Below are 23,312 nucleotides of genomic sequence, written 5' to 3' on the forward strand. Positions count from 1 at the left end.
AGGGCAAACAGAACACGTTCACAGTCCCCGATAGCCAGGGGCTTTCTTTGATGGCTCGTGGAACTGACTGCCACGTGAAGTCGTGACGATAACAGAAGGGAAATAGCATTAGTCACCAGACTAATCACAGTCATTTTCTAAAGAAGCAATCATTGCAGTCATAAGAGCAGATGGGTCAGGGTGAGGCGATGGACCTGTGACCCCAGCACTCAGAAGCTGAAGCAGGAGCAGCAGGTGCTCAAGGCCAATCTGGGGTACATACACCCCAGTAGTCAAACAAAGTAATCAATAGTTGTTTGGTGGTGAGGAACCTCACCCCCCTTCCTGCTCTGAGGGTTGCTGGGGCAGAGGGACTGGGGAGCCACTTCGCTGGCTCTGGTGATAGGTGGCAAGGCTGACTTCTGTTGGTAGGATCTGGAATGTTGTATCTTCCTGCGGGCCTTTTGCTCAAATCAGGACTCTGCCATTTGAGAAAACCTAATTTTTCCTATTGAGATAGGGTTTCATGTAGCCCAGGCTAGCTTCAGACTCCAGCTGTAACTAAGGATGACCTTGAGCTTCTGGTCCCCTGCCTTCCTCTTGAATCTGGGGTTAGAGGCTTTCTTCCTCAGTTTACCTTCTTTTTTTCTGAGACAGGGTTTCTCTAGCTTTGGACCCTGACTTGGAACTCTCTTGTAAACCAGGCTGGCCTCAGACTCACAGAGATCCTCCTGCCTCTGCTCCTCCCGAGTGCTGGGATTAAAGGTGTGCGCCACCACTGCCGGGCCTCAGTTTACCTTCTTAAAACAAAATCTAACCCAGCAGCCCGGCAGCCTCAGTGAGATGGCCCAAGATCCGGGGATGTGCTTGGTGATAGGGCGCAGAGCCTCGGTTCATGGCTCTGGCGCCTCTGCCCAGCTGACCCTCTGGAGCTGTTATTAATCCCAGGGCCTTCTGATTTTAGATGCCCAGCTGAGGGTGTTAGGAAAACCCTGGCTTTTCTTCCTAGAAAAGACGGATAAATTGGAGGGCAGGGTTTCAGAAGTCTAAATATAGACCACCAAGTGGGGGCCAAAGCCGGCCAGTGGGGGAGGGGAGCAGACCCATTTTTTTCCTGTAAATATTTTCTTCTGGACAGGAAACTGGTCTCAGGTCCTATTGTTCGAGCACAATGGGCTCTCCTTTTAAGAGAGTAGCTTTCCCCCCACCCCGAGGAGCGGCAGGGGGGAGCTAGGGAAAGGAGCCAGGGAAGAACACAGAAGGAGAGGCAAGAGGCCTGAGGGTGTAGGCACAAAGTCATAATTTCTCCCGTCAATACATATAATACTTGGTCTGTTTTGTAACTGGTACCACATTTATCACAGAATAAACAGAACTTGCCGAGAAATGGAGATCCCCAGGTCTCCCTGGGTCCCACAGTGCATTGTAGCTTCTGTGCCTCCCTTCTTCCTTGATCTCTGTAGTCAGCTGGGTGACAGGCAAATCAGCCTAGAGGCCGGGAGGAGACTCCTGATGTGGCTGCGGCTGTGCTGGCTTCAGAGTGCTCTGCTTGAGCTGTCTGCCTGGTGCTGGCCGAGCGCTCCATTTACAGACGAGGGAACTAGATGCCGCAGCCATGCTCACCTCTGTAGGGGTTGCAGGAACGTCTGAGCGCCTGCAGCCCACACAGGTCACCTGTTTGCCTGGACACTGGTCCAACATCTTTCCCCACCCACACCTGGCCCGCTGGCCTAGCTGGGACGTTCTCTGGATATAAATTCAAGTCTTCATTGCTCTGAGGGGAATTGAGGCCTAGAGCTGGGCAGAGGTTTTTGATCTATTGGTGTGTCCCCCGGCTGGGTGAATGCTGTGCCCTGAAGTAGAAGTAGTGGTGGATAGGGGAAGCAGCCTGTGCCCCAGTTCCTTCCCCCAGGTGGCTCCCCTGGACCGGAACAGAGTGGGAAACCCTAGGCCTGGCCTGGCTCTGACTGAATGCCCAGGCTGAGTTCCTCTTATATCCCATTTGAACCCTGAGTGAGCCCCTACACTGCCCTGACCTCAGGCCTTTATCTGTGCAATGGATGCGGTGTAGCCTGGCCTGGGGGTCCTGATGAGGCCAGGGATTTGGTGGCAGCGTTGGTGCTGGTGCTGGTGGTGGTGGTGGTGGTTTGTGTGTGTGTGTGTGTGTGTGTGTGTACGCGGTACCCTAAGAGGAGGCAAAATGCACGCATTGATGGCTGTTGGGACCCCTTGTTCCTTCTTGGCCTTACTCTTACTTCCCGCCCACAGGTGCCCCTGGATGAACGCATCATCTTCTCTGGGAACCTCTTCCAGTACCAGGAAGACAATAAGAAGTGGAGAAACCGCTTCAGCCTGGTGCCCCACAACTACGGGCTGGTGCTGTACGAGAACAAAGTGGTGAGTGCGGCAGGCTCCTGGCAGCCGTCACCTCCCCCGCTTACTGCTTCTTACTCTGTGACCTCTGTCCTCGGCTCCTGACCCCGTGCCTTCCCCCTTCACATCTGCCACCTACTATCTCTCCACAAATTTCCCAGGGACAAAGCAAAATTTCTTTCTTTTTTCTTTTTGTTTTTTCAAGACAGGGTTTCTCTGTAACTTTAGAGCCTATCCTGGAACTCACTCTGTAGACCAGGCTGGTCTCGAACTCACAGAGATCCACCTGCCTCTGCCTCCCAAGTGCTGGGATTAAATTTTGCCAAAGCAAAATTTCTGAGCCTTCCCCACTTCCCCAAACCTTTTTGGCCTTGGGGCTCCTTCTCTCCGTGTCCTTTCACCCTCTGTTCAGGTGTCCACGTCGTAAACCCTTCTGGAAACCATCTTACCCTCTGGTCACTCCCAGGTCCCACCAAATCCCTCCTCACCACAGAGCCTGCCCTCTGCTTGCCTCAGTCTCCTTCATGGCTAGCCTTCCGACCTCTCCCAGGAGCCCCTCCTCCTTATGCATTATCACAGCTGCCATTCGCTGGACTGGGCTCCTGAATCCCCAATCTTCCTGCCCTGATGTGGGTTTGAGAAGAGATGGGGGCCGGCCGTGGCTTGTCTTTGCTTGGCCCTTGGGGGAAGTCCCACCTGGATATGTTACAGATTTTATTTCATCTGCCTAACTTCACCAGCGCTGCCCCAAAGACAGGCCTGTCGGACCTGTTTCAGAGCAGATACGTCTGCCCCCTAGTGGCAGACAGCTGCTCGGCAGCCCTGGCGTCTGGGCAATTGGGTCAGAATTGCTTCCCTTCCCATTGCTGTAAGGAAGGCTGGGCACCCACCTAACTCTCCTTTGGAACATTGCGGTGCTTAGAACCTAGAAATTTGGGGTGAGCCGTTCGAGGTAACATCAAAGACCCTGGGTTCTGGGGACAGCGCTGGTTCAGAGCCAACACCTACTTCCCGTCCATGTGAACGGGAGATGAGCCGCTTCTTGTGTCATGAGAGCATCCTGTGAAATGAAGCATGCGGTGTCCCCAGCACAGTGTCTAATATGTAGCAGACCATCATAGACTCGCTGATCACAGAGGCAGCGGTGGCAGCCATCAGAGCAGCCGCCCCCATAACGAAACTTACACGCTAGGAATTGTGTTGAGCATTTTGTGTGGATGTTTCCCCTCCCTCCGTGCCCAGCTCCTGAGGTCAGGGCCCTGAGCTGGATCTTGTTACTATGCCACTCCACCTCCAATAATGAAACAGTCAATCTCCATCCCCTCCGTCGTGTGGACTAAACTCACTGGAGCTTGCCAGGCAAACACTCCACATGAGGCTGCATTCCATCCGGGTCAGTCGCTTCTAGTTCTCCCCTCCCCCACCTCGGACAGGTAACTGAGTAGTCCCTGCAGCTGGCTGGAAATGGGAGCTTGTGCTTGGCCACGTTTGTAACCTTGAGGCTCCGTTTCTCTTGCCCTCTTCAGGCCTATGAGCGGCAGATGCCCCCCAGAGCCATCATCAACAGCGCGGGCTACAAAGTCCTCACCTCTGTAGACCAGTATCTGGAGCTGGTTGGCAGTTCCCTACCAGGTAAAGGACCAGTAGTCCAGCCCTACTGTCCTACATGGGCCTAAGGATTGGCCAGGGAAGGGGATGACCCTCAGCCCATTGCTCGGACTCCATTCTGCAGGGCAGACAATGGGGCCTAGAATGTCTGCAGGTCTCTTGAACAAACTGAGCCCTCAAAGGGGAGATTCCAAAGGCCTGTGAGGTGGAGTTTGCCCTGGGTTGTGTATGGATTGGGTCTGGACACTGATTCATGTGGGCCCTCAGCCAGTTTGCCTCTGCCAAAGCCACATGCACCAGAGTTCCGGTGGAGGCCTTTTCCACCTCCCTAAGGCCATGGTTGTCTCTGGGAAGATGATGGTGACCCTGCCATGGCTGCCAAGGATTTCTGAGGCTTTGTCTTAAACCTCCTCATTCTACTCAGCCTGGTGAAGCTTCTGGAGTTTAACACAGGCCCCACCTAGGATGTGAGACTCGGGACTGAAACCTGTGTAGTGGTGGATGCTGGATAGGAGTCCATTTCCTGGGCTCCATGACTGACTCGCGATCCTTTTGTTGGGTCCATCCTCTCTGATGCCAGGTTTTTCAAGCACCAATTGACCCCTGGTGCTGAGAGCATCTTGGGTGTGGCCCTGTAAACAGCCATCCAGAGCTGGACCACAGGCAACTGTTATTCTTATATATCACTGACACAGTGGTGAGCCCGGGACCTGTTGTCTTGCTGGACCAAAATATCCATGAGGGCCAAAGAGATAGAGAAAAATTCCTGTTTGTTTTGTTTGCCCACACGCCTCCCTCCTTCCCTGGATATTGAAACCGCAAGTTTGGCCTCTGCTGTTGAAATTTGAAGGGAAACCCAAGATTGTAATGAACTAGAGGCCTGACCCTGTCACAGAGCCTTACAGATGATCAAGGTGGGCGTGACCCATTTCCAGTTCTAGAAAGAGGGGTCACATGGTGCCAGGTTTCTCAGTTACTGTAGCTGAGCCCTGGAGGTCAAGACAAAGGCCAGCTGCTTCCTGATGACGCACTGTCCCCAGGACAGGACAGCCTTCTCTAGGCCTGAGTCTCATGGCTATGTTTTCACAGGGACCACATCGAAGTCGGGATCCACCCCCATCCTTAAGTGCCCCACGCAGTTCCCGCTCATCCTGTGGCATCCCTATGCCCGTCACTATTACTTCTGCATGATGACAGAAGCTGAACAGGACAAGTGGCAGGCGGTGCTTCAGGACTGCGTCCGACACTGCAACAATGGTGAGATGCCAGGAGGCGGCTGCACTTACTAATGTGCTGAATGGCGACACCCAGTGGTTGTGTGTGGTATGGCAACCCTGCTCTACGATCTGCTCTCACTTCCCTTCTGAGGTTGTAAGAAACTTTTGATTACCACTCTTAATCTTTCTCCTTGATGAAAACACTTCTGTGTTGCCAAGGCAACATTAGAAAATTGTTCTCCAAAGACTGTGCTTGATGAGCCCCTGGACCCCCAATTCCAAAATCATCTTGATTTTGCCACTTTCTAGCAATGTGATGCTAGGAGACTTTGTAGCTATTAGTGTTGTTACAAACATACCCGGCAAAGGCAACTTAAAGGGAAAAGGGTTACTTTGTCTCACAGTTCAAGGGTGCACATAGTCCATTATGGTGGCAGGAGTGTGGCAGCATCCAGAGTCAGAAAGCAGAGGACGATGGAGGCCGCTATCTCTCCCTTTCTCCTTTTTATTCAGTCTGGGACCCATGGCACCCATGGAGTGTCACCTGTATTTAGGGTAAATCTTCCACCTCAGGGCAATCTAGAAACTTCCTCACAGACGTGTCTAGAGCTTTGTTTCCACGGTGATTCTGAGTTGACAAGATTAACTCTCAAGGAGACTAATTTCTTTTTTGAGTTCTATGTAAAATGGTGGTAGGATCCCTTGTGTATTTGGGGGAACTGTGGGATTCATGGCATGAGTCTACTTCATGCTTGCTAAAGACGTTTCTTATACCTGAGTGTAATGGTTTCTGGAGAATCCCTGTGAATTTGAGGCCAGCCTGGGCTACATAGTGATTCTAGGATAGCCTGGGCTACATAGTGATTCTAGGATAGCCTGGGCTACATAGTGATTCTAGGATAGCCTGGGCTACATAGTGATTCTAGGATAGCCTGGGCTACAGTGATCTTGTCACACCACACACCAAAATATTTCTTTTTGTTTGTTTGTTTTTTGTTTTGTTTCTCAAGACAGGGTTTCTCTGTATAACAGTCCTGGCTGTCCTGTAACTCACACTGTAGACCAGGCTGACCTCGAACTCACTGAGATCCACCTGCCTCTGCCTCCCAAGTGTTGGGATTAAAGTTGCTCACTGCCACTGCCTGGCCCCAAAATATTTATTATGATATAATTTCCTCCTTTACACATGGTAGTCTATAAAAGTCCCTTCCTCCCTCTCTCCCTCCTCCCTCCGTCTCTCATTTGTAAACTCATGATTTGACTCTTCAGCTCACTCAAGTATTTGACAAACATCTACGGCATCTACTCTGAGCTTCTAGAAAGGAGCAAGGCATACACCTTGCCCACAGCCAGCCAGCTGTGTGATAGACAGATGTGCCACAGGTGAGCCAGCTGTGTGACAGACAGATGTGCCACAAGTGAGCCAGCTGTGTGATAGACAGATGTGCCACAGGTGAGCTACCAGGGTGGTTGGTGTTCTCTGTGCTGGGTGCTGGCTGGGAGCCACCCAGGAGCCTGTGTGTGCTGGAGGAGGTGCTGTCCTGTGGCTAGGGAGGAGGTAATAAGGCAGGCCCTGGGTGGGGAAGGATTCCCTGTAAAGAGGCTGCGGCCCCCATAAAGGATGACTCGGAATGGGGAATGGGAATTCTAAAGGCTTAGGGTTGTCCACAGTGCAAAGTGTGGAATATCTTTCTGCCCCTGGAGAAGGACTAGCCCTTACCTGGTGTGCTCTGAGGCAGAGAAGGAATAGCCCTGGCTTGGTGATGTGCTCCCAGAGGCAGAGGGAAGCCCAAAGCCTCTCTCACCCTTGTTCTCAGACAGCTTCAGAACCTGATGGCAAGGGATGCCTTCGGGCACCTGGCTGAACCCAGCTCACCCCACCTCCCTTGAGAGGCCTCCACCCTCCTGGAGTCTGTCAGATGGGAGGGAACCAGGTCTTCAGCCAGGCCAAGCCCCACTAACTGGGCTGGCCCTGCCCTGCTGCCCACAAAGGGGCTCTTGTTCCTAGGTCTCTGGGGCTGTGTCTCTGGCTCAGGATCTGGCTGTCTGGCATAGGGCATCCTCCATCCTCACCCATTGCTGGCCCAGGAGCCCTCTGCAGGTTCCCAGGGCTTTTGACTTACCTGCTATAACAGAGTAGGGGACCCCAGGTCAGGTAGGAGAAGGGAAGGGTAGGGAGGAGTCACTGTTCAGTTCCCTGGGGTATCATACAGTAGGAAATGGGGTATTGGGGAAGGAAGGAGCCGGTTCAGATAGAGCTGTGAACCTCCTCACAGCAAGCATTCAGTCTTGGGTGTTGTGGTCTGGAGAGGAGGTACCTAAGAGCTGTGACAGAAAGCCCTACCCCAGTCCAACTCTCTTGTCCCTATAGGAGCTGACAAGGCTAGTTCCAGACATGGCCCTTTCCTCCACCCCAGGCTGTGAGAAAGTTCTCTGCTTCCTCCCTTGTTGAGGCTGGGCCTGGAATTTGTGGGGCCTGGAATTGCTCATTCCTGGCTCTGCCAGGAAATGGGGGTGGATGGGTGGGGGAAGGACGCCAAGCTGGGTGGCTGCCAGCCTGGCTAGGGCCCCCTTCACATCCTGCATTCCTGGAGCAGTGGGGGTGGGGGTGGCAGGAGGCAGCTGGGGCACTGACTTCAGTCTTCCTCAGCCTGGTGTCCATGTCCTGCTCCAAGGCGGTCCTGGGTTCCAGCCCTGATTTAAGTCCCAATCCATCCTCCACTTCTCAGTCTTGCTATGTAGCCTGTGCTGGCCTCGAACTTGCTGTGATCCTTCTGCCTTGATCCCCCCCACAGTGTTGGAATGTGGGGATACGTCTGTCTATGTGTGTGTCTTTTTGTGTCTGTGTGTCTGTGTGTGTACACACGCACATATCACCACCACATGCAAACATGCACACATAGCTGGAATCTCAGTTTCTCTGAAGCTAAGAGTAGCCCCCGCCCTGCCCTATTCTCCCGTCTTTGAGAGTTAAATGAGCGGATGCGTGTGAAGTTTCAACCCATAACTGGGTGGCTCACACACAGAGATTCACTTTTCTCCTAGTTCTGAGGTCAGAGAACCGGGCGGTCAGTGTCAGCAGGGGGGTTGGTCCTCTGTTGAGCACACAAATTTTTTTTTTTTTTTGAGACAGGGTCTTGCTCAGGCTAGCCCCAAACTTCTAGGCTCGAAATGGTCATTCTGCCACAGATCTCTAAGTTCAAGGCCTGCCAGCTAGGACTGCACAGTGAGACTCCTGTCCAGCAAACAACACAGGGCAGGGGCAACAGCTCTCTTGAGGACTTGAGTTTGGCTCCTGACACCCATGTAAGTCTGCTGTAGCACCATGCATCTGTACCCAGTCCTGGAGGGGATGCAGCAGCCGTAGGCTGTTCAGTCAGTCTTGCTGAAATGTATTCCAAGTTCAGTGAGAGACTGTTTCAAAAAAATAAGTTGGAGGGACCAAGATGCAGTGGTTAAGAGCACTGACCGCCTTCCAGAGGACCTGGGTTCTGGCTCAGTACCCGCACATGGCTCACATCCAGTTCCGGGTGCTCCGGCACCCTCTTCTGGCCTCCTTAGGCACTGCACAATCATGGACACAGACATACATGCAGGCAGAATACCCATACACATAAAATAAATTAAATTAAAAGTAAGAAGATGGAGAGTGATAGAAGACAATTCATTCTGACCTTTGGCATCAGCGGGCACATGTATGGAAGAGTAAATGTGCGTGTGTGCACACACTAAAAAAGAAGAAATTTCCCTTTTTTATGAAGATGCCAGTCCACTGAGATCTGAGCTCAGCCTAACCTCTCAGTTAAGCTTGCTTTTAGGAGAGAGAAGTTGTCACAAACACAGCCCCATTCTGAGGCGCGTTGCCCGGTGATCACAGTGGACACTGGCCAGACTCATGAGCCCAGAGGGGCTGACTCTAAACCTGCTTAGGTTGCTGGCTGGATGTGCAGAAGAGAGAAGGTCTTTAGGGAGGAGCCTCCTGCTGTTGCGCCCTGGCTACTGCCCACTTTCTCTACCTGGAACGCCCTTGTGCAACACACCTTCTTTGCTACATGCAGAATGGAAATTCCTAGACCCGGAGAGGCTGCGATTTGTGCATTGCCAGATTTTTCCAGACAAAACTTGGGCTCTAAGAGACTATGTCCTCCTGACAGCCTTGCTGGGGGTTCTTCCCAGGCCTACCTGGGTCACCCTGGCTTGGGTACCACCTCTGCTGAAGCCCCCTTCTTTGCCTGCAGCCTGGCCCTGAGTCCCTGAATGGGTGCTGTCGGCTCTGAGTTTCCATGCCTGTGGTAGAACCCCCTCTGGCTCTCGCAGACTGTGGGCGGCTGGCTGTGGGAAGGGAGGGGCTTTTTTGTGGGGTGACTCAGCCTGTTGTCACTGCAGTGGGCGCTGGGGTTTGTGTGCACAGGCTGTCACTTCCCCTTCTTGGGCTCTGGGGACATTGTGGTCAGAGGCACGTGGCTAGGTTTGGTGTATTAACCACGGTCTGTCCCTACTCGGATTTGCATCTTGTTTCCTTGGCACTGGTCTGGGGTCCATGCTGTGTACATTAACTCGCCTGTCCTGTGACACAAGCCACCATCACCACAGCAACAATGAGCATAGTGGTTTTTCCTAGTTGTTAGCGGTGGTCACACTCCCATCTTACCCTCCCATCCTCCTCCTTTCCCACTCCAGGAATTGAACTCAGGGCCTGTGGATATGAGACAAGCACCTCCCACTGAGCCGCATCGCCAGCCCTTTATTCAATGAAGTTTTAGCACCTGCACCTAGCGCCGATGGAGCCCACAAACAAGACAGACCTAGGGCTCTTCAGCTTCTGATAGAAAGTGTCTTTCAGGGGCCGGGTGTGTGGCTCAGTGATACAATGCTTGCCTAACACACGCAGGGCCCTGAGTTCAATCTTCAGCACCTCAAAAAAAAAAAAAAAAAAAAAAACCAAACTACACAAAGTGTCATTTAGGAGGCCCTGGTGCCCCCTCTTGGACTTCCCGTGTCTCGTTGTCTGTGCTCAGAGAGTCTCCAGCCCATGCAATGGAGGCCGGGCTAGGGTCATTGTTCCCCTGAGAGGAAACTGAGGCTCTTTTGGTGTTCAGTGACATAAAGCACAGCCCAGAAAGCAGCCCATGGGTCAGATTCATCTCTGGCCTACTTCTGTAGCAGGGGTGTTGACAGATACCAGCTCTGACTGTTTACAAGTGGATACTAGGTCTAGCACTGGGACAGAGGGTGTCTGGCCTGTACAGCTGGAAATGTTTACTGTCTGTCATGTCACCAGAGGGTGGGGCTCAGGTGTCTGACTTTCCCTGTCCCAGCTTGACCATTCATTGCTCTGACTGTTTTTCTATGAGGTAGGGTTAATGACTGTGCCGGTCAGGGGTGGGGGCACAGGGCTGCCAGGCTGCTGCAGGGTGAGCCACCGCTGCTCTTGCTGTGTGTGCCCTAGATGGGGCGAGTGTGTGCTCTGAGTGGACGGGCTTGGCAGAGGGTCATTCGCTGACCTTCCATCTCCCCTCTCTCCGTCTCTTATTCTGGGTAGGGATCCCTGAGAACTCGAAGGTGGAGGGCCCTGCATTCACTGACGCCATCCGCATGTACCGCCAGTCCAAGGAGCAGTACGGCACCTGGGAGATGCTTTGTGGGAATGAGGTGCAGGTGAGGCCAGAGGGCTGCATGGGGCCCCCGTGGGTAAGGCTGGTACCAGGAGTGGGGTTCTGGGGAGTAACAGGTTTCGGAAGAGATGGCAAGATCAGATTTGGGTGAGTGAGAACCCCATAAATCTGACCCACAGACATTTGCATGTGCAGCAGAGGCCTGGGGCACATGCAGAGGCCCGGGGCACATGCAGAGGCCCTGAGGTGGGCCACCCAAATTCAAGGGTGCTGTTGGGCAGAGGTGTGGAGGAGGCCCAGAAGAGGGCGCAATCACAGAAAACACGTCAGGAGGATAGGCATCAACCCCTACCTTGACTCTTACCTCTTGGTCCTAGATCCTAAGCAACCTGGTGATGGAGGAGCTGGGCCCAGCGCTGAAGGCAGAGCTTGGCCCACGACTGAAGGGAAAGCCGCAGGAGCGGCAGCGGCAGTGGATCCAGGTGTGTGGACCTGGGATGCCTGGCAGGGACGAGAGCACCAAGGAGTACGGCTGGCATTCTGCCCTCGGCCCTGACGTCTCTGCTGTCCTCACAGATCTCCGATGCCGTCTACCGCCTCGTGTTTGAGCAGGCCAAGGTGCACTTTGAGGCGGTACTGTCTAAGCTGCAGCTGGCCCGGCCAGCCATGGAGGCCGTCATCCGCACGGACATGGACCAGATCATCACCTCCAAGGAGCATCTGGCCAGCAAGATCCGGGGTAGGTGGCCAGAAGCCACTGTGCATGTGCTGCATGCGGCTCCCCAGGGCCAGGCCAGCCTCTCTGGGGCAGGATCCATCACTGGTCTGTTCTGCTGAAGATTCAGAATCAAATCCAAGTCCCTCTGACTCCTGCAAATTCTTTTATAAGTTGATTTTTTTGTTTGTTTTTTACTTTTTTATGTTTTTGAGACAGTGCTTCTCTGTGTAGTCCTGTCTGTTCTGAAACTCACTATGTGGACTAATCTGGCTTCAAACTCAGAAACCCACCTGTCTCTGTCTCCCAGGCACTGGGATTAAAGGTGTGCATCACCACCCAGTGTAAGTTTAATTTCTTCAAATCCATATTTGATTCTGGAGGTGCTGGGACTTGAAACATGAGCTTTGTCCATGCTGGATAAGCACTCTGTCCCCAAGTGCAGTGCCAGCTTTTTTTAAATGTTTGAGACAAAATCTTTGTTGTTGTTGTTTTGTTTTTGTTTTTGAAGACAGGGTTTCCTTGTGAAACAGCTTTAACTGTCCTGGAACTCACTCAGTAGACCAGAGTGGCCTCAAACTCACAGAGATCCACCTGCCTCTGTCTCCTTAGTGCTGGGATTAAAGGTGTGTGCCACCACCACCTGGCTGAGACAAAGTCTTGTAAGTTACCAAGGCTAGACTTGAATTTATGATCCTCCTGCCTCAGCTTCCCAAGTTCCTAGGATGACAAGCTTTTGACTCTAGCTCAGATTTTTGTGGAGATTTTTGTCTTTGAGGTCCAAGGCCTTTGTCTGTCTTTGGCCAGTGTGGACCACCTGTCACCTTGGAGATGCCTAACTCCCCCCGATCCCCGGGGATGCACACAGTACCAGCAGCTTCCTGTGGTGACTGCGGACCAGCCACGGTCACTGGGAGTTTAGTAGGAGCTGATTGAGAGCTGACATTTGTGTATGCAGCAAGTATTAGCTGGGCAGGAAGTGAGGTGACTTCAGAACACCCCTCTGGTTGAAAATGCTGTGGTTCGAACATTCTGAAGAACTGACTGTGAAGAGCCAGGCCTCCCTGCTCCCGGGTGGGTCACGAAGCTCATAGCATCCACCCAGGCACCTGTGCTGCAAATCATTTTCTTTCATCTTCCTTCCTTCCTTCCTTCCTTCCTTCCCTTTCTTTTTTGTGAGACATAACCCAGGCTGGCCTTAAACTTGTAGCTTCAAATATGTAGCAGGGGATGGCCTTAAAGTTCTAATTCTGCCTCCATCTCTGGGGTGCTAGACATAAGCCTTGCACCCAGGTTTGTTTCCCTGCTTTGATTTGTTGTCTTCACTGACTCCTCCCTGAGGTCACTGAGTTAGCTCATGTCACTAGCACATGTAACACATCGGCTTTTCTGGTATCCGGGATGGGCTGTGCCTAGACTGGGATGGTGGGATGGAGGCGGATTGTGTCCCAGGTACTACCCACCATGAAAATCCTCTCCCTCCCCATACAGCCTTCATCCTCCCCAAGGCGGAGGTGTGTGTGAGGAACCACGTCCAGCCCTACATCTCGTCCATCCTAGAGGCCCTGATGGTGCCCACCAGCCAGGGCTTCACCGAGGTGCGGGATGTCTTCTTTAAAGACGTCACAGACATGAATCTCAATGTCATCAATGAGGGCGGCATTGACAAGCTGGGCGAGGTGAGAGTGGGCACAGGGTTGGCGTCCCCTCCCCAGACCATCGGCGGTGTGTCTCATGGTGGGCTGCCCTCTCTCTGCATCTGTGGAGACTAGAGGCAGAAGCCACAGGGCAAAGCTGTCCCATCTAACAGGGGGCTGGTGGCTAGAGGAAAGAGTGGGTATTTTTGCTCCTTACCATCAGCCTTTCTGAAGAAAGATGGTTGTTAAAGTATAAAAGAAATTGACAGTGAGGGACAGAGGAGGGAGGGAAGGGAAGCTTCTGGTGTGAGCTGCGTCACTAACAAGTCACACCTCGCAGGTGAAGCAGGGTTTCTTTCTTTCTGGCCCTTTTGACCTCACTCTCGGAGTGAATATCTCTTGTTGGCTGCCTGTGTCTGGAATCTGTTGTGAACTTTAGCGTCCTCAAAGTCTGAGAGTCCCAGGCAGTAATAATCAGAAATTTGAAAACCTAGAAGGGCCTTAGAAATTTTAAAGAGGTTGGACAGTGGTGGCGCACGCCTTTAATCCCAGCACTCTGGAGGCAGAGGCAGGCAGATCTCTGTGAGTTTGAGGCCGGCCTCATTTATAGAGCGAGTTCCAGGACAGGCTCAGCTACACAGAGAAACCCTGTCTTGAAAAACAAAAACCAAAACCAACCAACCAATCAACAAACAAACAGATGTACTGATTTGGGACCTGAAGACAGTGCTGCTCAGAGAGACTGGGTGTTTGCCCAAGGTTACCAGCATCTAGAGGGCTGAATGTCTTCTAGTGCCTGGGCTGTCCTCACCCCTCAACACTGATGGCTTCAGATTCCCCTCCCCTCTCTCCTGGGCCCTCCCAGGCGGATAGGCACAGTTTCCCGGAGGCCATCCCTGGGTAGCTGGTGCCAGGCCCAGGCAAAGTGTGGGGTGTGTGGGGCCGTGCAGTTACTCATGTGGCCCTGCCCCCTGCAGTACATGGAGAAGCTGTCCCAGCTGGCGTACCACCCCCTGAAGATGCAGAGCTGTTATGAGAAGATGGAGCCACTGCGGCTTGATGGGCTGCAGCAACGCTTTGATGTGTCTAGCACGTCTGTGTTCAAGCAGCGAGCCCAGATCCACATGCGAGAGGTGAGCTCCCACCAGCTCGCACTCCGCTAGCTGCCTTCCATGTCCCCCTCCACCACGAGAGGGAGGCCATCTCCTTGTCCTATGCTTCTCTGAGCCACCTCGCCTCCTGCTCACCTGGCTGGCGCTGGCTGGCTATTGGACCTCCTTAGGATCCACCCCTACAGCTTTCCTGGGATTTCTACACACTTACGTAGACACCTGCATCTAGACACCCAGCAAGCATACCACATACAGACCATCCCTGATTGCTCAGTGGCGGCTGTGGGTGGGGAGATTGGCCCGTGGTGCGGGAGGGGCTCTGCAGGGTCTCACAAGCCCTGCTGTCTGCCTTGCAGCAAATGGACAATGCTGTGTACACCTTCGAAACCCTCCTGCACCAGGAGCTCGGGAAGGGGCCCACCAAGGAGGAGCTGTGCAAGTCCATCCAGCGGATCCTGGAGCGGGTGTTGAAGGTGAGCTTAGGCGCACAGAGCGTTCTGGGCTTGGGTCAGACCCTCCCGCCAGCTAGTGGAGCCCCTGACTGACCCAGGGTCCCTTCGCGTGTCCGTCCCTGTAGAAGTATGACTACGACAGCAGTTCTGTGCGTAAGAGATTCTTCCGGGAGGCGCTGCTGCAGATCACCATCCCCTTCCTGCTCAAGAAACTGGCTCCCACCTGCAAGTCGGTGAGTCCCAGCCTGCCCTAGCCCTTCAGGGACTGCTCAGCGGGATAAAGCCCTTGACCCAAGTCTACCTGCTTCCCTGGCAGGAACTGCCACGCTTCCAGGAACTGATCTTTGAGGACTTCGCCAGGTTCATCTTGGTGGAGAACACTTATGAAGAGGTGGTGCTGCAGACAGTCATGAAGGACATCCTACAGGGTGAGCGGGCAGGGGCAGCCCAGAGGAGGCTTAGCTGGCATTAACTAAGGGGCATAGTGAGGCCCAAGACTCCAAGAGGAGGCTGGGTTGGACCACTGGCTTCTCTGTGCCTAGTTTCCTCTCTGGTTCCTGGCTTTGCTGTGGGTGTCAGTGAAGGGCTTGAGTCATAGCCCTGCAGCAGGGAGGCCTGGGGTGAGGCAGGGACCAGTCAGACCACGGTGGGGGTGCGCTCTGGTGGTCCCTGCGCTAAGAGCCTCTCTCCTGTCGTCTTGCAGCGGTGAAGGAGGCCGCAGTGCAGCGCAAACACAACCTCTATCGAGACAGCATGGTTCTGCACAACAGTGACCCCAACCTGCACCTGCTGGCCGAGGGGGCACCCATTGACTGGGGTGAGCAGTATGGTGACAACGGCGATGGCAGTGACAGTGGTGGCAGCCCCAGCCCCTGCCCCTCTGAAGCAGCCAACCTCACAGAAAAGCGCAGGCGTGCCAAGCAGGTGGTGTCCGTGGTCCAGGATGAGGAGTCAGAGCTGCCCTTTGAGGCTGGGTCTGAACCGCCTTCACCTGCATCCCCGGACAGTGTCACTGAGCTCCGAGGCCTGCTGGCCCAGGATCTGCAGGCTGAGAGCCCCACACCAGCCAGCCCCCTTCTCAATGGGGCCCCTGTCCAAGAGAGCCCCCAGCCCATGGCGGCCCTAGAGGCCTCCTCACCGCCAGCCTCGCCCCTCGGGCATCTCCCACCTGGAAAGGCTGTGGACATTGAGAGCCCTAAGCCCAGTGACCAGGAGACCGGGGAGCAGGTGTCCAGTCCTGGTAGCCGCCCCCCCATCCACACCACCACTGAGGACAGTGCCGGGGTACAGACAGAGTTCTAGGCATGGCCTCCAGGCCTCTGTTGGGACACTGCACCGGGCCGCTTCTTCCTGGGCACTGTAGCCTCATCTCTGGGGAGGGGTACCCCAGCCTGTGCCTTGTGGGGGAGATGGCTGGGGTGGTGTGGCACCTTCAGGGGTCAGGCTTACCCAAGTCACTTTATGGGGTTCAGCACACCTGTTACTGCCCCATTTTCTGTGGGCTGGTCTCCCATGCTCGGTCTGATTGGGAGGGCTTCCTCTGTGCAAGGGGCTGGGGAGCCCCTCCTCCCTGCCCTCGTGCTGTCGTTTCCCTCGTGGTGGTTCTGTCTTCGGATGGAGGTGACCGAAAGCGCTGGGGCTGTTGCTCAAGTCTAGGAAGCTGGCAATCACTGTCACCTCACTCTGGGTTCGTGGCACTAAGGTGGCAGGAAGAGGTGGGGGCCCAGTCTCTGTCCTGCCCCCTCCAAGACTAGACTGAGGGTCACTGGCCTCACTCTGCTGGCTACTGCTGTGGAAGGGTGGGGTCTGCAAGGGACCCGTGATGGAGTGAGAAAGGCCAGAATGTGGTAGTCTGTTCAGGGGAAGTGTCCTGAGGGGAGGTTGGGAGCTTGGACGTGTCTGGTTGAGGCCAGGATGGCAAAGCGAAGAAGGTAACTGAAAGCTGGGGTATCTTGGGTGCCCGCTGCTCCTGTCCATCTGCCTGGCTCCCCACCCCCACTTTGGCAGGGCCTGGATGTGGGCTGTCATTGCCCAGCTCTTCTGAGGTACACACTACCTGCCAGGAAGCTGGAGGGGCTCCTGAGGGACATTGAAGGCCATGGCTTTCTGAGACACTGTTGAAGACCACGCTTGGGGTCTCCAAGTCCAACTCTAACGCTGACAATTGTCACCTAACCCTGACAATTTCAGACCCCTCTTCCAATGTCCTTGTGAACCATTTGGGTTTCTCTCCTCTTCGTCATTAGTCCCAACAGAGATGACTCTGATATGTGACCCCCACCTTGGGCCTCCCCAGACTCTGACATTGCCCCCTCAAGGGCTCCTCCCAGACGTTTTTTTGTTCCATGGACTTGCTCCCCAAGAATGGGCCCAGGACCCACAGGCCCAGCCCCACTCGATCGTGTCACTAATTTCTTCCGATGCTCTCTTGTGCCTTGGGTTTCCATCGCCCTTCCGGATATGGTTGGTATGGAGAATCTATGCAAACTACGTAAGCCTCTGCTCATCAATAAAGCTTTATTTAAAGCTCGTCTCCTGTGCTGCTGGGGTCCAGGAGACCTGGGCCGAGGGTGTCTGGGGACCTCATTCACCTCAGCTTTCTTGGACTCATGAGCTAGTATGTCCGTTTGTATGTGTAGGTGTGAACTCACATGTGTGTGCAGAAGAATCTTAGGTGTTTTGAGTCGAGGCCTCTCACTAGCCTGGAATTAGCCAATTAGGACAGCCTGGCTGGTGAGCCGCAGGGGTCTGCCTACCTGGCTTCTCCAGTACTGTGATGCGTGCATACACCTCCATGGCTGCTCTTCTGTGAGTGCTGGGAATCCAGACTTTCAAATGCCAACCGCTTTTCTAAGCTCTCTAACCCGTCCCCTCCTCCCACCTTTTACCACCCCCCCCCCTTTTGAGGCATTGTGTGTGTGTGTGTGTGTGTGTAGTCCTGACTGGCCTGGAACTCACTCTGTAGACCAAACTGGCCTTGAACTCACTGAGATCCACCTGCCTCTGCCTCCCAAGCGCTGAGATTAAAGGTTTTCACCACCACTGCCTGGCCTAACCTATTCTTATCACCCCCTATTGTAGAGGGGGAAACTGAGGCACAGAGAGAAGGGAGAGACCATGGAGCTTTCAGGTGACTGCCTCCTGATGGCTGATCAGTTCCAGTGCCAGCCATGAGGGTGGGCTCCAGCCTGCGCTAGTGCCAACAGCCCATCAAGTGGTACCTGTAGGGCACATGCTGTAGCAAGGGCAGGAGGGTGTCACGTCACCACAGCTGCTGGGCTGGATGGCCGATCTCAGTTGCCTTGGCAGCCCCCTTACCCTGGATAACCACACAACCCATCCCATGAGCACGAGCAGCTTATAAAGAGGCCGCCCCTGGCTCGGTGCCCCCCGCCCTTTGTTGAAGAAGGTGTTGCCTAGTCTCCACTGGGAGAGGAGCTGCCTTCTAGAACCCAGCCCATTCTCATCCCTCTCAAGTTCCCAAGGACGCAGGGGTCACTCAGGGAGGAACTCAGATTTATTAGTGTTCCTGCTGAGTCAACCTGCCCGTGTGGGCTGAGGATGCAGATATGGGAGAACAGGTATTCAAGAAAGCAGCAGCAGAGGGCTGGAGTGGTCCTGCACAGCCACCCTCCCAGGGACACTGTCCCACGTCAGGCCAGGATGGCTGGTGCACTCCACAGATACAGACCCTCCAGAAGGGACAGACAGCTGGGTGTGGCGCTAAGGGTTGCCTAGTAACCTCGATTCCTGAGTCCTGCTGGTGGCACGGCCACCTCCATACCCTGGACCCTGTCCCTAGGCCACAGGCTACATCACCAGCAGATATGCCCCATCTCCTGTCTGCTGTCCAGAATAGCTATGTCACAGACCAGGCGGTGGGGGTGGCAGGGGGTGGCAGAAGACCATGGCTGTCTTGCCCTCATCTGGGGAATGTGGATGTGGGTGTGTGGGAGCCCAGCAGTGATGGAGATGGTACCAAGCAAGGGCTGTGCATTCAACTGCTGTGGTAGATCCGGAGGCGCTGCGAGATCTCCTGGCGGCACAGCGGGCAGGTGCGCAGCGGCTGGCAGCACTGCTGGCAGCAGCAGACATGGCCGCAGGGGAGGAAGACCATCTGGGCCTGTGAAGAGACCAGCGTTAGCAGCTGGGCTGCTCGGTTGTCCTGGAGCACGGCAGTGGGCGTGAAAGCCCTTTCCTCCGTTGCATGCTAGGCCAGATGCCCTACTACTGAGCTGCTTCCACGTCCCAAGTGCTGGGACACCAGGTGTGTACCACCACCTGGCTCTCAGCCTGTTTTAATTATTCTGTGTGTGTTTGCCAAATTCTGATGCCTGGTCTACAGTGACTTCAACCTTACAGGTCACTGGCTTTGTGCATGTGCCCAGCCTCTGCTTGAGCGTCACCTCATGGTGTGCACATGTCCCGAGAAGTTTCCCACTCTTCAAAGTCATTTAGCCTATCAAGAAATTGGGAGTCATTTCTAGAGCCTGAGGACAGGGCCTCGGTTAGAGTTCGAACGCCGGTGCTGACCACCACACAGCATTCTGGAGTCTTCTGAAAGTCAGAGAGCTATCCAGCTGCCACCAGGGCCGCCTTGTTTATGTATGTGACGTGTGTGTGTGTGAGTGTAACTACACACGGAGGGCAGAAGAGGGTGTTGGATCCCCTGGAGTTGTGAGCCACCTATCATGGATGCAGGGAACTTGGGTCTCTGGAAGAGCAGCAAGCATGAGCCATCTCTACAGCCCTTTTTGGGTTTCTTGAGACAGGGTCTTGCTACATAACCCTCAGACTCATGGGGAGCCTGCTGTCTGCACCTCTCACAAGCTAGGATCACAGGCATGCGCCATCATGCCTACCCCTGGCTGCTTTCTAAGCCTGAAATCTCGTGGACACGAGGGAGGATCTGTGCTTTAAGCACTGGAATGTTTACTTTTTGTAATAAGTGTTAATTTTGCAACAATTTTGAAGAGACTTGGCAGGGCAAACCATGTTCTTGGTGAGTCCTGATGGGAGAAATTTTCCCTAATATAGTTAATAAGTCGAGAGAAAGATCCTTCCTTCAGGGAACAACCTCTAGAATCTGATGTTAGCATTGGTCGTATCTGGGCCATGGGTCATTTCAGTGTCTTGTATCGGGTTCTGTAGCATCTCTGCAGACTTACCTCCCGTTCCAGGCACACAACGCACTCTGAGGTTGGTGTGTCCAGCTCTGCTGGGGGAGCAGATGGTCTCACTGACTCGGGAGCCTCCTGAGGGGCTGCAGGGGGCTCCAGGACACCAAGGACCTCATCTTTGGATGGTTTCAACTCTGAGGAAATCAGAGGGATAGGCTAAGTCAGGGAGTCATGCTTGATGATCCCAATCCCTAGGAGATCTCCTGGTTGTGTATACCCCAAAGTGAGTGATCTGAGGGGAAAATGAGGGCGTGCCTCCAGTCCAAGAGCAGGGGAAAGGCTTTCTTTCTGATCCTCATTGATTCCTACGTCTCCATCTGTAAGATGGGAGTGGATCTTCTGCCCATACTTCACACTCTGGACCTTCAGAGCTCAGAAACTTGAGGCTCAGAGAGGGGGCATTACTTGCCTGGGGCCAAATCGCCATCTAGAGGTGGAGCTGCTGGATAGGCGCCCTTGGCTAGTGAGTGGTTGAACCTCTATCAGGTTCCCAGGAAACAGGACTCAATGGCATGGCAGAGTGGGAACACTCCAAAGCTGCCTCCCTATTCCCCAGTCCTCCCCCTGGCAAAGCCCCTTCTGTGCCCAGAGCTCTGCCCTGGAGCCAGTAGCCACTAGACTGTCAGCCACAGCTCACATAACCTGGGCCTCTCGGCCCTGGAAAGAGTCCCGAGTCAGCACCTGGCTGGAACCTGGCCGAATCTAGCAGGTTCCGGGCTCTCCGTAGGATCTCATGCTGCAGGCCTGCTTCTGAGACACCCACCTGTGGCAGAACAGGGAAGAGCAGACCAAGAGCTGAGGGCAGGTATGGGCAGGAGCCAGGCCTCCTGCTTTAAGCTACATATAGTGTCCAAGCCCACAGGTCTGCCTCATGCCCCGCCTCTGGCATCTTCAATGGAAACAGAGCAGCCTGGGCCGTGGGGTCAGCATGAGCAGAGCCACAGCTGTGTAGGGCCTGACTCTGGCCTGGGTGCTATGATTATTGTGGAAGAGAAGAACTGAGACCCCAACCCCAGCAAGAAAATCTGTAACATATGTGATTTAGGGACTGCCCAGTGTCACCTGCACTGAAGCTCCCCTCGACCCTGACCACCGCTGTCGCTGTACATGGGGAACTGAGGACAGAGAGCTACTTGCTGCTGAGAAGCAGCCATGCCTGAGCCACGAGGCCCCACACCCAGAGCCCCAGCACACGGCCCAGAACCCTGCAGTGTCAAGAGAGTCCATCTGCATCTGTCCTAGGTGAGGCAGGAGAGCCGAGTGGAGATGACACAGGGTTCAGACTGAACCTCTCATGGCCAAGATCATGGCTGGCATGAGACTTACAACTGTAGTGATATTTCATTTGTATTTTAATACATAAAGCTCAACCTGAAGGTCAGAAAAGCAAAGCAGCCAGCCTAGTGGCTGTTACCTCTACCTCAGTCTGAAATGGCGATCCTGCCTCCAGGAATCTCAGAATGAGACTGAGAGCTGTCTCCTCCTCTTATATTCCTATCTAGTGCTGGGATTAAAGGTGTGCACCACCACCGCCCTGTTTCTATGACAAACTAGTGTGGCTACTGGGATTAAAGATGTGTGACACCACTGCCTGGTCTGTAAGGCTGGCCAGCGGACTGTTTTACTCTCTGATCTTCAGACAAGTTTTATTTATTAAAATACAAATAAGGGAGGGGGAGGGAAATGGGAGGCAGTGGCGGGGAGGAGGCAGAAATCTTAAATAAATAAATAAATAAAATACAAATGAAATATCACTACGCAGAAGGATGCCAGCATGTGTGGGTCCCAGAAAAATGCTGGTGACCGTTGGCATCATTTTATTTGAAGAGAAATAGATTAACTCCATGAAAGGAGCAAGGCTTGGGGTCAGGATCTACTGGGCTCAGGCAGTGCTATGGCTATGCATGTGACCCATGGCACAGGCTGAGGCTGGTCAGAACCTCCTGAGCACGTGTGTTGCCCTATGAACTTCAGGGTCCATGTTCCTCACATGCTAAGCAGGACGACAGGCTGAGCACACCAGCGAGTGGAGGCAGAGGGGGCAGCAGTTCTGGCCTGAGATGGGGACCTGGAGCCATCTGATCCGGATAGACCTTGCTTCACCAAAACTGAACAAAATACACACCAACCCTTGGCCAGATTGGGTCCAGGCCTGGCCAGTCTTTCTGACTTTCTCTGAGACAATGGTTGCCTACCTTAGCCAGGTCCCCGGGGTTCATCTGGCTCAGCATGTCCAACGAGATGCGGTGGTGGGCGAAGAGGGGCAGGTAGTGCTCGGCCGACAGCTCCGCCAGCAGCGCCACCAGCTGGCGCTCCATGCCTTCTTCCTGCAGGGTGGCCCCGGGGGAAGGCCAAGGGTGTCAGAGTGCAAGGGACAGAAGATCCCACTGGTTTCAAGAAGGGACAGTCAGCGTGCACGACACAAGGGTGTCCTGGGGGTTTCCCCAGAGGAAGGTGTGTGCAGTGCACAGAGCTCCAGGCACAGGGAGTTCACTGCAGTTCCACACTTGAAATAGTCAGCCATTCAAACATCTACCAGGAGGCGGCTCTGTTCTGCGGGAAGCTGTTCATCAGTATTTAGATAAAAGCAAGCTACCGGAGCAAGCTACCGGAATGGTATGAATGAGGCTCGGTGGTTGGTTGAGAGAGTTTACTGCTCTTGCAGAGGTCCCAGGTTCAATTCCCAGCACCCACATCAGGTAGATCACGACCACCTGTAACTCCAGGTCCAGGGGTTCTGATGCCCTCTGGCCTCCAGGGCACCCGCCTGCGCATGGTACACATAAACTCTCACAGGCACACATACATACATACAGATAAAAAAGTAAATCTAGGCCGGGTTTGGTGGCACACGCCCCTAATCCCAGCAGCACTCAGGAGGCAGAGGCAGAGGCAGATGGACCTCTGAGAGTTCCAGGTCAGTCGGGCTACACAGGGAGACCTTGTCTCACACTGTGAGCGTGCGTGAGTGAGAGCACAATGGAGGAGAATGAGATCACATCTGCCCAGCTGCACAGCTCACGGTCTATTTGTGCACAATGATGCCAATGTCGTTCTTCCGCTCTCTGAGTGAACACTCACTTTCCTAGAGGGAGGTGGCATGCTGGAGGCCGCAGTGAGGCTGGGCCGAGGTACCTTTGGAAAGAACCCTCTAGCTCATGGGTCAGATGAGCACCAAGGTCCTTACCTGCAGCTTCAAGGACAAAGGCTTCTGGTTCAAAAGCCGCTGGTACTGAATAAGCCAGTAATTTTCCTGCTTGGTTTCGCTCTTGGCTTCTAATTCTACCTGCCAAGAACACAAGTTGGCACCATTAGCTACCACTCAGCTTTCCGTCAGGGAACGAGAGATGATCAGACCGCGGTGTCCCCACCTCTGCTCCTCTGAGTATATGTGACTTTCCCATCCAGCCACCTGCTGTCCCTG

The 23,312-nt window shown here is 54.0% G+C and overlaps 2 protein-coding genes across 4 annotated transcripts in view; one reads left to right on the forward strand and one right to left on the reverse strand.

The window, feature by feature from the left end:
* Positions 1-17,234, forward strand: part of Niban2 (niban apoptosis regulator 2) — a 50,687-nt gene extending 33,453 nt beyond the window's left edge. Inside the window, exons 3-14 of the mRNA XM_041674229.1 lie at positions 2,248-2,376; positions 3,879-3,984; positions 5,050-5,217; positions 10,720-10,835; positions 11,170-11,274; positions 11,369-11,531; positions 12,999-13,186; positions 14,122-14,277; positions 14,613-14,729; positions 14,834-14,941; positions 15,025-15,136; positions 15,412-17,234. Of these exons, the coding sequence (XP_041530163.1) occupies positions 2,248-2,376; positions 3,879-3,984; positions 5,050-5,217; positions 10,720-10,835; positions 11,170-11,274; positions 11,369-11,531; positions 12,999-13,186; positions 14,122-14,277; positions 14,613-14,729; positions 14,834-14,941; positions 15,025-15,136; positions 15,412-16,010 (2,067 nt within the window). The 3' untranslated portion in view covers positions 16,011-17,234. The remainder of the gene's footprint in view (positions 1-2,247; positions 2,377-3,878; positions 3,985-5,049; positions 5,218-10,719; positions 10,836-11,169; positions 11,275-11,368; positions 11,532-12,998; positions 13,187-14,121; positions 14,278-14,612; positions 14,730-14,833; positions 14,942-15,024; positions 15,137-15,411) is intronic.
* A 973-nt stretch (positions 17,235-18,207) lies between these two features.
* Positions 18,208-23,312, reverse strand: part of Lrsam1 (leucine rich repeat and sterile alpha motif containing 1) — a 35,155-nt gene continuing 30,050 nt past the window's right edge. For all 3 annotated transcript variants that reach the window (XM_041674232.1, XM_041674233.1, XM_041674231.1), the window contains 5 exons: positions 23,076-23,174; positions 22,084-22,215; positions 20,570-20,651; positions 19,877-20,022; positions 18,208-18,831 (listed from right to left, as the gene is read on the reverse strand). In XM_041674232.1, coding sequence (XP_041530166.1) covers positions 18,706-18,831; positions 19,877-20,022; positions 20,570-20,651; positions 22,084-22,215; positions 23,076-23,174 — 585 coding nt within the window. In that variant the 3' untranslated portion in view covers positions 18,208-18,705. The remainder of the gene's footprint in view (positions 18,832-19,876; positions 20,023-20,569; positions 20,652-22,083; positions 22,216-23,075; positions 23,175-23,312) is intronic.

Source organism: Microtus oregoni, unplaced genomic scaffold, assembly GCF_018167655.1.
Source record: "Microtus oregoni isolate MIOR12 unplaced genomic scaffold, Mior012 000025F_ref0000491, whole genome shotgun sequence".
Classification (NCBI taxonomy): domain Eukaryota; kingdom Metazoa; phylum Chordata; class Mammalia; order Rodentia; family Cricetidae; genus Microtus; species Microtus oregoni.